The sequence below is a fragment of the Xiphophorus hellerii genome, chromosome 18 (assembly GCF_003331165.1).
Source record: "Xiphophorus hellerii strain 12219 chromosome 18, Xiphophorus_hellerii-4.1, whole genome shotgun sequence".
Classification (NCBI taxonomy): Eukaryota; Metazoa; Chordata; class Actinopteri; order Cyprinodontiformes; family Poeciliidae; genus Xiphophorus; species Xiphophorus hellerii.
The window spans coordinates 12,248,674-12,263,706 of record NC_045689.1 but is presented as its reverse complement, the minus strand read 5'-3'; the positions used below and the strand labels follow the sequence as shown (position 1 = coordinate 12,263,706).

General features: G+C 35.9%; 2 protein-coding genes across 2 annotated transcripts; both read left to right on the top strand.

Annotated features, from left to right (window-relative positions):
- Positions 1-622: 622 nt before the first annotated feature.
- dmac2 (distal membrane arm assembly component 2) lies at positions 623-5,009 on the top strand. The gene is made up of 6 exons (XM_032590418.1): positions 623-697; positions 1,060-1,250; positions 2,462-2,542; positions 3,043-3,182; positions 3,284-3,443; positions 4,459-5,009. The coding sequence occupies exons 1-6, from the start codon at positions 680-682 to the stop codon at positions 4,631-4,633; spliced, it is 765 nt and encodes a 254-aa protein (XP_032446309.1). The 5' UTR covers positions 623-679; the 3' UTR covers positions 4,634-5,009.
- A 1,409-nt stretch (positions 5,010-6,418) lies between these two features.
- Positions 6,419-14,984, top strand: sirt2 (sirtuin 2 (silent mating type information regulation 2, homolog) 2 (S. cerevisiae)). Its single transcript, XM_032590417.1, has 16 exons — positions 6,419-6,582; positions 6,681-6,730; positions 6,882-6,930; positions 8,759-8,869; positions 9,138-9,179; positions 9,283-9,389; positions 9,470-9,526; positions 9,611-9,679; positions 9,770-9,899; positions 9,968-10,027; positions 10,177-10,232; positions 10,318-10,394; positions 10,519-10,570; positions 10,671-10,738; positions 12,551-12,617; positions 13,781-14,984. The coding sequence occupies exons 1-16, from the start codon at positions 6,567-6,569 to the stop codon at positions 13,949-13,951; spliced, it is 1,182 nt and encodes a 393-aa protein (XP_032446308.1). The 5' UTR covers positions 6,419-6,566; the 3' UTR covers positions 13,952-14,984.
- The last annotated feature ends 49 nt before the right edge of the window (positions 14,985-15,033 follow it).

The following is a 15,033-nucleotide window of genomic DNA, read 5'->3' as shown; positions in this document are numbered from 1 at the left end:
CAAGCACATTTCAAAAATATACAACTTGTATTTAGAACTAAAATACTTTAAATATTTTTTTAAAAATCAACAGAAATTGTATAAAAGTTGGAGAATTTTTATTTTTTTAGTTACATAGAACTGTCTTTGTTTTTTTATTATTGCTATTTCACCCAAATTTTAAATTAAATCAAAGATTGTCATACATCAAGTTCATTTAAGCTATTCACATTTTAAAAACTGGCAGCATGTTGGAAGGCAAACAATATGTGAAAGACTATTTTTTTCTTATTTTAATTTGTTTGTGGTAAATATTCACAGTTTGCCTGTCTGCATTGTGATAAATCTGCAGGTTCAACCAAGCTCTTTCTTTCTGGTTTTATGTAACTTTGAAACAGCTACAAAATTTTTTTAAATGATCACATTTTGAGACACAGAGGCTATCAGAAAGTCTATTAGATTCCTTTTCTGTGACATTGTTTAAACATGAAATTTGTTAACCTTAGTACTGAACTAAAAAGGTTGTTTTATGAACTTTTAGTAACTTTCAAATAATTCCGTAAAAGTAGGACAGTTCACCTTTCAGAGGCATTCACTTTGCGACACCTAGTGGTGACAAGAAGAAAAACGGCTCTGAAAAAATCCCAGAGGCGGAAGCGGAAGGTTTGTCCTACACGGCTTACTGTTGGAAGTTGCTGTCATGTCGGCACCCTTGATAGTGAGTTATCCTTCACATTTCTGCTAAACCCAGCGAGAAATATGATATATAAAGAAAAAAGTCAGTTTCACTCTTGGAGTGTGTGTTTTGTAGATCGGCCGTATTTACTCTGAGGCAATTGTTTCGTTATAAACTGCGTTAAATTAGGATTAGGTAATGGGTTAGCTAATGTGGTAATATGATCTCAGACATCAGGACTGAAGGTTCCTTAATTCTTTTATATTGCTGAACACAGTACAGCGTTGTTGCCTTTATTGTTATTACATTAATATATTTTCTCCTTTATTTCTTTATGTTTCCATTTTTACCTGCACCGTGTTTGTTCATGCCCCCTTTTCATCAGGTCGTCTGTATCTTTTCAGTCTTTACGCAGGTGCTGTCAGCGGGCTGCTGTCCTCCTCGTTGCTAGGCGACATTGGAGCTCCAGCTCAGCATCTCCTCCTTCTCTCGTGTCCAGGTCTCTTGACTTCCTCGCCCAGCGTTTCTATGATGTAGAGGCACTCCTAAACTGGAAGTCCCGGATTGGGAAGGACCAGCTCCGAAAGAAGAATCTGTAAGACAAACAAAGTTTTATGTGTCAAAAACACATTTGGTACATTTTGAGCAACATAACAGTGGAACAGTTACAGTTTTTATATGACCCTGAGTTCAATTTTCAAGACAAATGTGATAAATCAGCTTGGTACCATTATTTCTATTGGCCTACATATTAGAACATGTGTGTAAATTATTTTTTCATGAATCCTTTTCATCAGCATAGACCAGAAAAATCATTATTCCATCATTATTGTAGTCTTTTCACATTTTTGTGACTTTATTTGCAAATTAGTAATGTTTGTCCAAATTTGTACTTATTTTTTCCAAGTTTTGTATTTATATTTTAGCCTCTAAAGTCTTGCAAGGCGTTGGGGTCCCAGGGTAACTCAGGATAGAAACCACTATGCACAGCATTGACATTGTTATTGTTTTTGATTTTCAAATATTAAGCACTATTTGTAGCATTTGTCAATATTAAAAATGCAAACATATGAGTCTAAAGTAGAAATGTTTGATCAAAATGCACAGCACCAAATTTAGAGACAGTGCCCTTAATTTGGGGTTATGATAATTTGGGCTTGTTTAGCAGCCACAGGAACTGGACACCTTGTAATCACTCCAAAAAACACAAAATCTTACCAAGTATTTTTGGTCTAATTTCTAATTTGCTTGAAATAAGACAAGTAACTTACAAGTAACTTTTCAGGAAGATATAGTATAAGTCAGTTAGTTTAATTTAAATCAATAATTTCTTATTAGTGATGGAAATGTACTGATTCCTCTGGCAGATTATTTCACTTGTAATGTTGGAAAATGTCTTTTTTGTAAGTGAAAATCTGGCATTTGAATTAGTACTTTTTCATCATTCATTAATGAATTGTTGACTTAAAATAAGCTCCTATATCTTGCTGAAAAGTTGGGTTCTTAACAGACCTGTTGCTCCTAAGTTACCAACTGCACTTTTAAACAGTAATTGTGATGGGCTTTGCACCTTTAGTTTCCACACCATTACTGAGCTGTTTTTTCACATCTGAACATATTCCCTTACAGCCAGATCTGTTGGGAGTATAGGAGTCTTCATTAAGACAGCTAAAGCCAACTCTAACACTTTCTCCAGCATCTCCTGAACAGCAAATACTATAGGAGTTTTTATGATTTGACCTTGCCAAACCTGGACTTTGGTAACAAGTCATGCCTAATCCCAATTTTTTCTTCTGTCTTTTACAGTTACTATGGTTACACCCACAAGCATTATGGCCCAGACATAGCATCTGCCTATTATATTCTAAATCTAGGAGGAGGATTTAGGTAAGTGGCTCCTCCTCACATCCCTTTGCATTATTTTTAGTTGTTCTGTAAATGCTTTGTCAGGTAGCTGGATGTTTTCCACATTTATTATGACAGATTCAGTCTAACAAGGTCATGCTCCTTCTGATTAAATGTTTATTATGAACTTGTCAACACATATGGTGTGAAAAGGGCCCATTGCAGGCCCCAGGGCCAGAGGACATTTTTGAAATTTGAGACTAAGTTTACCAAATTCTTTTAATACTTGCCTTAAGTGATAAAATCGAAAGACATTTTTGTTGAAAATTCAGGTTTTTTACTCTGAAAATTGAAGACATTTTTGTAGAAGAAAAATTCAAATTATTTGAGAAATGAGTTCCTTTGGAATTATTCTTTAAAGCTATCAAGAACTATAACTTTTGCAACAACCCGCTGCTCTCTCAAAAAACCTCACATATGAACTGCTTTTCAAATCATCAGCCTTCTCTCTCTGTTCATCATAACTTCTGTTACTTCTGCAGGTTTGTGGGCCAGTCTGAGTGGTTCCGTGCCAACTCAAGGGGCAAATTCAACTGGGATTTCCTGAACTACAAGGACACACCTGTGGAAGAAGTAGACATGAGTCACACCATCATCAACTACGTAGGACTGTCTAACCTAGGTAATATGCTGTGATGCAGATGATTCCTCTCTGCTCTTTAGTTTTTGAGAGTCACTGAATATATTGGTCCTGTTTTTGATCTGATTTATCAACACCTGCAGAGAGGCAACATCTGCGAACTCTAAAGCTCCAAGGCTGTCCTGAGGTGGATGACTGGTTCCTGGCAGGACTCCACAAGTTCCAGGACTCTCTGGAGGAGCTGGACATTTCTCACTGTCCAAAGATAACCGTGGGCGGCCTGGCTGCTCTCAGGAATCTCAGGTGAGCTTTATACTCAGTGTAGCCCACAGTCTGCAGTGCAGTAGTCCAAACCTTTTTTTATATATATATTCCAAAATTACCTAAGGCTTAATGTGAGTAAGGTTGCAAATGTACTTTTTTTCTTTAACTAAAATAATCTTTTTAATCTGCTCAACAGTAAACTAAGCTTATAAATTTCTTGTAGGAAAAGAATATTTCAATCATTGTAGATTCAAAGTTTTGCATATTTTCCTTATTAAAGAAAGGCATCCGGTTTGGAATTTCTTTTGGGCTCGATTGGAGAAAATATTTTGCTTATTCTCAGCACTAACAACAGGATTTGGGTTCCTCTTTCTCTGACATGACACAGCAGTCGCAGCTCTGCAAATATAAATACAGCTCTTGAAAAACATACCCATTTGTAATTCACTTCTTTAGGATGCCAGTAATATAAAGAAGTGTATCACTAAACTACACAGTAACTGAATTTAATCATGTTTTCAAATTTACTGGTATTTCTTTTGAAATATGAAAATACAAGTATCATAAATATTATACTCCCTTTGAATAAGCAGTAGAAAAAATAGTAAAAATGAAAACCCCGACAATTTGGTTGGTTTTGTTTTTATAAACATTATTAATTTGAATTTTTCTTGATTAATCAAACTTCTTGTCATAAGAAATGTAACAGTATAATAAATGCAGAGCCCTAGCAGTCTTATTCACTATGAAATTAAGGAAATAGAAAAAGTGTAATATCTAAATGTGTGTTGTACCTAACAGTTTCCATTGTTTCCATCGTAACAATTTAACCTTAAATTAAAATGTCGCCTCAATTAAAAAAACTCTCCATCTTTATCAACCTGTGGTATCAAGTCAAATTCAAATTATTCTCACTAAAGAGTTGCAAGCCAAACAAAATCAGTCCAGGATGCACAAGTGGCCTTTATGCCACACTTGTTATTCAGCATTATTCTAAAGCAAAGTAACCAGTTGTGTAATGATATTCTCCTTTTTCTGTGTCTATTTACTGTAGCCACCTAAAGCATCTGAATGTGTCCTCCCTCCCGAGGATTTCAAATCCAGGGTTGGTGATCATCCTGCTGGAGGAGATGCTACCTCAATGCCAGATCACAGCAGATGGCTACGACCTCAGTCTGCCTCAGGCTGGAAGGGAGAAATCAGAGGAGCGCCTGGAAGCAGAGAGGTAGTGGGTCGATTACAACTAGAATCACTGCAGAAAGACTTGGAGGCTTTTGGTGTTTTCTTTTTTTTCAAAGTGCTCATCATAAGCTTATATGATTGAAGAATCATGACATAAGGCACAATAAATGCAGGACAAATAAGAAAAGCAGAAACATACAATAGATGTGGGCGAAGAAACATGTCACACACAAGTTGAAATATATGTCTGGATGCCCTGTATATCTCAGTTTGTGAGTAAGGCTGCACATTGATCCTGTAAATGTTCATATTTAGAAAATCTCTGTTCATGTCCAACTTCAATTTGCTGGGACTTTGTCACTGAATGTAAAAATGGGTGTACATAATAAAGATTTTATTCTTCAAAGTAAGGATTATTGTAAACCTCATTGTGTGTATTCTCTTATATTTGACTTGCAAAAATAAAAATTTTTTATATAATAGCGCTGAAAAAAAATATATATATATACAGTACATATACATGTATATATTATATATAATATCTGGTATTATATATAATATCATATATAATATAAAAATAATAATAAATTTTTCTATAATAGCAGTGGAGAAAATACTCAAACGTTGTACTTAAGTACTGTAGTAAAGGTACGTGTCTGACAAATCTATTTGAAACCCAAAATGCAGCTCAGTTTTTTGCAGTTGTCTAAAAGTGAGCTTTGGAGATTTTTTACTTTCTTTACCATGCTGTTCACTCTATCCATGGTGGTGAGATGAATAAGGGTCCTCAACCATCTAGTGGTCAATAGCTGAAATAAACTTACTTCTATCACTTGTGATATTTATACTTTTATTTGATAGTGGTACCAACAACTATGCCACATGTGATTTTGCAGTAAAATAAATAACCTTAAATTAATTTCTTTATTTGCTTATATTCCCTTTTGGTGTTTATTGCCTTTATTTGGTTTTAGCTATGATTAATTTTAATATTTAATACTTTTATTTTGAAGGGACGACGTCCGGTCTAACTGGACTGACCACATGTTATAACGTAGACGATAAAATGTATCTTGTTAGAAGCTGGCCCCTTGATAGAGGCGCAAGGTATGTGTGTAGTAAATGAGTAGATGTCTTAAATATTGTGTAAATAAAACTGTGCATTTGCTTATATGCTAAAACTAACGTTATTTTTGGTTGTAGCATTATTTTAAGTTATGAACGTTAAGTTGCAAACGTAAACGGTTGTAAACGTATGTATTTTTGTTGCATTTTGGCTTGCACTGTGTTTTTCAGTGCACGTCCCTTACGGTGAAACCAGGGGTTAGTGCTTATCAATAAAGTCTCATCCTTCACGTGGGTGCAAGTAATATATTCATTCATTCTTTCATTAATTTTTAATGTATTTTAAACATTATGCTATGCAGTTAATTGCCAATACAGTGTCCGTGTGTGTAAGTGTATGTATTTGTAATCTGCACTGTGGAAGCTTATGTGAATAATAAAGCCCATAATCCAGTGTGAGCCTGTTCTGCAGCAGATACACAACAAACTAATGAAGACACCAAGAAATAAAATAAACAGTGATAGTCGGTTTTGCAATATCTTAATTGGCAGATGTGAAAATTAAACATTGTTAAAATACTTCTATGTTTGACTCACCTTATGTTCTACAACCAAATAAATTGGCGATACGTTTAATTGCAACTTTTGCTTATTATTGGGTTAGTTGATATTAAGAGTTTTAGAGTATTTTTTATTATTTTTTTGTAATAAGGAAAGTGAACATCAACGGGAACTAATGTTTCCTTTGAACGCGGTAGCGGTTCACGCCGACGTAATTTTCCGACGGACAACAAGAAATGGGAACAGCTGGATACATTTAAAGCGTCGGGTTCCTGTATATTTTCTCCGATTTTAGCGATTTTCATTGGATTTAAACCAAAACAGTGTCGTGTTGGAGTCCTAGCAGGCGGATAAATGTCTGAACCATCAGGTAGGACGACTGTCTGGTCCAGAAAGGAGACGCAGTTACATCTTTGTCTCTTTAAAACAAGACTGTCGAGTTTTACATCATGGTGGTTTCATTTCCAGAGTTCCCCAAAAAAGAAGAACAAGGGGAGGAGGCTACCGCTGAACCCGAGGTGGGAGTCACTGTTTTCTGTCAAGCTTGAGTTGTTTTTTAGCTGCTGTCAGATGTAGTGAGACCCAGACGATGGTTAGCATCATAACAAAGAGCTGCTAATAGCAGTCACCAATCAGTGAACTGTTTCTCACACATTGTTTTCTCCGCAGGATCAATCAGACACCAGCAGTGAAGACGAAGCTGCAGGAGAAGCAGAGAGTACGTTTAAAAATACCGCATACACTCATATACAGCGGTGGAGAAAATACTCAAAAGTTGTGCTTAAGTACTGTAGTAAAGGTACATTAACATTATCACTTGAGTAAAAGTAAGTGTTTGCTTTTAAAAATAGTTAAAGTATTGAAAGTTAACCAAAATCAAAACCATTGTGTGATTTTAACAGCAATAAATACATTCAAGTAAATGTTGTCTGCCTGAAAAAAGGGGCATTAGACACACCTAACAGGAATAGGCCAGTAGTTAACAATATTTTAATTTTCTGACACCATTTTCTAAACTTGGACCAGGGCCAGATGGAGTCATTTTTGAACAGGTAAACTTGAGTATAGGGTTGTTGTAAACAAATATTTTAGTAATCAAGTAATCTTGCGATTATTATGATTAATCGAGTAATCGGATTAAACAAATTATTAAAATACTGGTAAATCTAACATAACAGCAGTGTTACTATCAAATACCAACATCAGTCCAATTGTTCATATTTGAACTTCCCTAAGAATAACTTTTCTGTAGTTTAAGAAATTAACTTGTAACAATAATAGCTCACTTTCTAAGTTAAGCTGAAGAAAAGTTATACAAAAATCTGAAATTATATTCAATTTAATAATAAAGATTAATGCTCACAAATACACTTATATTTTTAAAAAAGTGTATACTCCAGCAATTTAATAGATGAACTCTCACTTTGCCCAAACATTTATAGCTTTTCTGTTCATTTTAGCGACGTAATTTGGCTCCTTAGTTTGTCACAGAAAATCATCTACCAGATATGTACCACCACGATGCGTTCCGCCACACGTTTGTTGAGACCGGGATGACATGAAATTAATTTTCCGGTTCGTCCGTAAAGCTATATACACTATAAGCAGCAACTACACAACAGCCGCCCACTGTGTTCAGTAGCATTTTATTGAAGTTTCACAAATCAGAAAAAGGTTTCACAAATCCCAAACATGGTTCTAAATATTCTTCTATTAGTTGAGAATAGTCCAGTCCAGATTTGGGGTATCTAGGTGTTGTAGTTTTGGAATTAGAGCAGTTCTAGTATGATCCAGATGCAAAAAAGTGGTAAAATCAACCTTTATTGAAGTTTCACAAATCAGATAAAAGTTTAACAAATCACAAACATGGTTCTAAATATTTTGCTATTAGAGCAGAATAATCCAGTCCAGGTTTGAAGAGTCTAGGTGCTGTAGTTTATAAACTATAGTCGATTAAAGATGCAAAAGGTAGTGAAAAATTAGGTGGAATTGCCCTTCAGTCTTTTCCCGAATCGGAAACCAACTTCAGGTTCGTGTGTTCAGTCTATCCGCTCGTCCCTGGTTCGCTCTGAACCGCCACCAGGCTGCAGCTCCGGGAGGAGAAAAGCTGCCGTACTCCAGGCATCGCGCCAGTTATTTTAGGGAGACTTATTGGTCCCCCCAAAAATAATAAAAGCCCGGACATTATCATGAATCAATAAAATCCTCCCAGAGCGAACTAAAAAATGCTGCTAACACTTAGCTTTCATCAACAACTCAGGCAGAAGTGAGAGCACCGTGCAACATAAATTAACTTTGATGCATATACATAAAACATATAAATTTTCCTCGACCAGTTTTATAATCGAGGTACTCGAATCACTCGAGGAATCGTTTCAGGCCAACTTGAATAAGTTTTTGATTACTTTCAAACTTATAAATAACAAAAAAAATTTTTATTTGTAACACAACATATAGAAATATAGTGGCGTAGAAAGTACAGATACGTAATGTGAAAACGTGAATAAACTGGTCTTGTTTTTCCTTTTCTCTCCTGTCCTTTCCAGTGGACGTCTTGCGCGGCCTCTTCTCCAGTGCGCTGGGGTTGGGCTCTTCAGAGAAAGTTCTGGATGAGTTGTCTCTGGAGAGCGTGGCGCGCTACATAAACAGCGGCAAATGTGAGTTTTGTCTTATTATGTTTTACTTTATTTCTGGGTATTTGCAGGATTACAAAATCACTGAAAATGATAATAATAATAATAATAATAATAATAATAATAATAATAATAATAATAATAATAATAATAATAAATATGTATTTAATCTGAGTACATTCATCCAGAAAAAGAAAATAAGATTTAGAGAGTGCTAAATTATTCATTAATGGATTCATGACTGAATCATGAATCCATTTATCATGAATGTTTTTACCTGTCTTTGCCATAGGTAAAAACATAATTTGCATGGTTGGAGCAGGAATATCAACATGTAAGTATATCCCATTCATTTTGAGAGAATTAAGCATTTATTGATTATTATTAAACAGTTTTTGTGCTGTTTGAGTAATTTCTCATGATTTCTTCCTGCACAGCTGCTGGGATCCCGGATTTTCGCTCTCCAGAAACCGGTCTCTATGCAAACCTGCAAAAGTACAACCTGCCTTACCCAGAGGCCATCTTCCAGATCGATTACTTTAAGGTCTGTTCAAGATCGAATTGCATCTCTCAAAACAGTGACATGTGAAAATTGAAGAATTTTCCATAATTTCATCACTTCAGAATCATCCAGAACCATTCTTTGCTTTGGCCAGGGAGCTGTACCCAGGACAGTTTAAGGTACGGCAAGCAGGCTGCAGATTGGGAAAAGCCGGTCCTTACCAAATACTCAGAGTTGTTTTTTACCCTGATGCTTGGTTTTAGCCCACAATCTGCCACTACTTCATAAAGATGCTGAAGGACAAGGGGGTTCTGAGACGATGCTACACGCAGGTGGGGGAGAGAAAGAACATGTCGCTACACACAGAATAATTCAAATTACTTTAAGTTCCTGTATCCATGTTGGTGTGCATGTCTGTTCAGAACATCGACACCCTGGAGCGAGTCGCAGGGATAAAAGGAGACGATCTGATCGAAGCACATGGAACGTTCTACACCTCTCACTGTGTCAAATTGCTCTGCAAAAAGGAGTACGACCTGGACTGGATGAAAGGTGCTGCGACATTTTTAAGCTCCTGTGATCTCCTGAGATTTGAGATTCTAATTTTGTCTGTGTTTTAGAAAAAATCTTCTCTGACGAGATTCCAAAGTGTGAAAAATGCAGCAGTTTGGTCAAACCAGGTCAGTCGATCATCATTTTTGTTCATTTAAAATTTAGCACTATTCGTCTTAGTTCTGCAAATTTTGTTGCTGAATCATTGATTTTATTTCTACTTCCAGAAAGATCCCAGATCTTTTCTCACCGTTTGTCCTTATCTCGCTTTCCTCAGATATAGTATTTTTTGGAGAGAGCCTGCCAACCCGTTTCTTCACTACCATGAAGATGGTGAGCTCATAACAGTGATTTGTTCATGATTTAACCTCTGCAAAAACATAAACAAATTAATGTCTCACCTTTGCTTCCCTGTCAGGATTTTCCTCTATGCGATCTCCTCATAGTCATGGGCACATCTCTGCAGGTTCAACCGTTTGCAAGTTTAATCGGCAGGTACTCCACATCTAGTCTCAGTAGCATTTCTAATCTGATTGTGTAACATAACTTAGTCATTTCTGAAACTGTCCTGCTTTGGCTTTCCTGTTGGATTCTTTCATCTTCCATTTTTGTCATTTAGGGTTTCAAAAAGTTGCCCCAGGTTGCTCATTAACATGGAGAAAACAGGACAGGTGAGTCTTTACTGCTCCATCACCTTTACATACCTACTTTCTTCACACTGCCTTGTCTAAGCCACTGCAGCTGGAAAGGTTTATTTGTTTCTGTCTGCAGGCAGATCCTATTTTGGGGTTGCTTGGCTTTGGAGGAGGGATGGACTTTGACTCAGACAATGCGTACAGGTAATGCTGAGATTCTGTCTTATTATTTGATAAACTGGCTTAGATGTTGATCACTATCTGTTGAGGATACTTTTATTTTTATTAGAGGTGATCTGAAAAACTGACAATTTCCAGATTGACCAGCCAGTTGGAAACATTTTACATGAAAGGTGTGAAAGTTCAGTGCAGATTCTGCTGACAACACGTTATCTATTTTCATGGTAAAAGAAATACAGAGATGTAAGAAACTATTTTAAAGGAAATTGTATTTTGAACGACACATTAAGACATGTCTGTTATCCATAAAGCCAGCAGAAAGATTGAGACGTTCAACAGGAACACTGAACTGTATTTTATTATTTTGAGTTTCTTAACATGTTTTCTTGTCATGTGCTACGCCTAAGAGTTATGGCAGCATTTTTTAAGTTTTAAAGCTCTTCATCTACATTCTCCAGAAAATCCACAAATAGGTGGCTATTTTTACAATGACACCAAGTAATTGCTAGAAGGAAATATTTTGATTACTGTCATAAGTTAAGTTATATTTCTTAAAAACAAATGGTATTTATTAAGCATTACATTAAGACTTACAATTCTGTTCAGTGCATCTCTTTTTCTTATCCTAATTATTTATGTCTTGTTTTCTGGATGAGGGGTATTATTTAGCCACCAGGGGGCAGCGAACTAGCATGCATAATTTAGGTAGAAATGACTGAATATAAATATCACAATAGCATCCTGAGAGTGATCACTTTGCATTCTGAAAGAATTGCCATCAGTGTTTTTTCTATTCCTGTTCGCATGAAGCCGAGAATAGAATATAAGTATATATCTTATTGTCCCTAAAAAGAGATTTGTCTTGAACATAGTTTTACACAGCTGCAAGTAAAAACACTAAAGCACAGACTCAAATCAACAGTGCAACAAGTGGTGTGTATAGGTGTTAGTGGTGAAAAGCAACATGGTGAGTTGCTGATGTGCCGTGGAACAGACTGATTGAGGCTGGAACAAATGACAGTTTCTGTTTGTTGGTCCCACACTGTGGCGCCCTCAGTCTCCTTCATATTCAGTGAACTGTGGGTGTTCAAAGTCACATTCTCATCACTGCTTTTTCATTTATGGTCTGTCTGGTTCAAAGTGTTTCAGGATGATTATTTTTATGATGGGTATATAAATGCTATATAAACTTAACTGCCCCTAAATTGGACAGTTAAGTTACTAAACGAGGCCGTGATCCAGTACCGTGTAATGCTTTTCAGAGTGGTACCGTAAGAAGAAATTACCAACCATATGCAATCTTAGTCTTCTTAGAAAGTATAGTCTTTACTGCAGTTGTGTGTACAGAAAGTCAGTGCTACATAGTTACTCCTATCAACAGATTAACAAGTACAAATAAATAAAATTTTCATTTTTAATTTTAGAGTCTGGAAGACAGATGTGTGTGCAAAGTGTACAGCTGTTTGTATTGTTTTGTTTTTGTACCAAGAGATTTTAAGCTAACCACTTTGTAATTAATGAAAATAATATCAATAATCAACATTGATATATATGATCTTATTGATATATAGACATAATTAAATATTTGTTCATTGTATATTTGAGTTGGGTTTTCTTGTTTGCTTTTATGCTCTGATCTACTTGTGAAAAAGTTTATTTTCTGAAACGGTTTGTTGTGCCTTTAATAGTAAATCCACCGAGATAAACAAGTGCAAGGAAAATCTAAATTTAATGATGGATTAGTTAAAGACAGATTGTATTTTTTGTGATGGGATATGAAAGCCTGTCTTGAAATCATCTCCGCATCCAACATGTCGTATTTTTTCCTGGTTTCAGAGACGTAGCTCAGATCAGTACGTGTGATGACGGCTGCTTGGCTCTCGCTGACTTGCTGGGTTGGAAGGTGAGCCCCACAGTTTTCTCATTGAAATCTTGTATGCCTGCAGCTTTGCAGTATTTACAGCTGAACTTCATCAGTAAAGAATGAACACATAATCATAAAGCTGCTGTGTCACTGATTATCTAAAATGCATTTCATGTGGGTCTAACTATGAAGAAATGAAGAGCGTTGTAAAGTGTTTACTGCATAATGACAGAGTATGCTATTTTCAGTGTGATATGATTCTCTCATCCTCCAAAGTTATAATTACTGACCACCTTAGTCTGAAAGTTTGGTGTTTTTATATACAGTCTACAAAATCATCTAATTGGTCATAAAAGTAAGCCACAGTAGGTCAGGCTGCTGTCAGTTGGTGTAAAATATTCAGCATGGTGAGTTGAAGTAAATCTTCATCAGTGCAGACCGAGTGTCTGCAGTGTAGCATGAAATATTGAGTCATTGCTGTAAGATTTGCATTGCAATTACAGTGGACTCTGTATATTCTCATTACATGTAGATTTTTCAAAATCTACAAGTAAAGAAAAATTATCTAAATTATTGCGGAAAACCTGCCTGTTAGCAGATCTTTTCATAGAGCATTTCTAAAATACTCAAAACTAAATCCAGCTTTGGAAACTGAAATTCTTTGATAAAATGATATTGGTTGTCCTTTCCACAGCAGTCAGTACAGCAGTTCCATTCATTTCCCTTGGAGCTGATTGACTGAATTGCAAGAAATTACACCTAAATAAGAAAGGCTATAGATGTTAGCATCTGCTGTATTGCTAAAACCACTGTGTGTGTGTTAATGCATATTAAAGTATATTTAGTGTTTGAACTGTTAAAATAAGCAGTTATAACCGTTTTTAGAGGGAAGTCTCAAGTATTTGTGGATTTCAGTTATTTGTGGACGGCTGTTTTATGGGGATTTTATAGCATCAGCTATTATGTATCGTATATCTAAATTATAAACCTCATGCTAGCTGGAGGTAGCATCTCTTGGACTACAATATGAAAGACAATACTAGAGATCTGTTAACTTTAAGCTGCGTAACTACATGCTACATAGAAACACATTACTCATTTGACACCATAAAACTTGTATCGCTTACTTTTTGGTTGTCATTTGGCCTCTATTATGTTTATATTCTGTATTCATTCCTGTTTTGTTTTCCGCATTCGCCCAGGCGGAGCTGGAAGAGCTTGTGAAGAACGAGCATGCCAGGATCGACAGTGAGGACAAGCAGGAAAATCCCGGAGGAAGCGAAGGAGGTGCAGCCAAAGGAGCTGCAGCCAAAGGCGCTGCAGCCAAAGGAGCTCCGGCTTCAGCTGAACCAAAATCCAAAGCAGAGGAGTGACCTGTGTTTAATTAACAAAACAAAAGCAATGACACAGTTTATAGCTTTACCAGAGGTTAATACTGTATATGAGGGTTTGATTTTTGGAAATTAAGGGTTTGATGTTCAGAAATGAAGCTCTGTTGGGTTTCTCTCATTGTATATTCTCAGATCTGAGGACGGTTCTTTCACATAATTATACTTTTGTTTATGTCAGTCATTTTGCACTTTACTAACTTCTCTATATTTTCCATAAGCTTCGTCTTCAAATTCTCAGATCTGAGGACGGTTCTTTTCCATAATTATACTTTTGTTTACGTCAGCCATTTTGCACTTTACTAACTTCTCTATATTTTCCACAAGCTTCTATTTGTCCCAGCTCAAGATGACATTTTCCCTCTGATTGATTTAATTTCGTTGTATGTAGATTTTAGCCCCACGCGTTCCTTCTAAGCATAATCGACTCTTAATGATTGATGTGTGCTGATGAGCTGCATTTTAATGAGAACCGGATGTGGATTTGAGATAACGATGTTCTGTTAGGTGGCCTAACATTCCCTCCCCCCAAGCTAAAAGCAGTTCATCTGATAAAGCTGTCAGAATGTTTCCGTCAGCTAATTAACTTCCTGGTTGGTAAAAATGTTGATACATTTGATAGACAGATTACTAGAACCATCACTGGTTTTTACTTTTGTTCAACTTTTAGTCATTTTATTTTAATTGTTTAGTCATTTAAGCAAAACTATGAGACAAATAATATTTTTGTGTAATGTTCATCTTGGAACAGCAGAAAGAATTGGAAGCAGTCACTTTTCAGTCGAGCTCTTTGCTAGTTTAATTTTCATAGCCAATAAATTTAGATTCAAAGCAACATAAAGAGGAAAAAAACAGACGTGATTCGTACGGAAAAAAAGCTGAATGAAAGATCTCTGAGAGCATGAAGCATTGTTAAAAAAAAAATAAAAATACTCACCTAGACTTAAATACGTTGACATGTACTAATTCTAACAACCAGTGCAAATTCCTGCAATAAATGTTTCCTTTGTTAAACTAATCAAGTTCACTTCGTGTTAATGGAGAAGTGTGTCATTCTACTTTCTTCT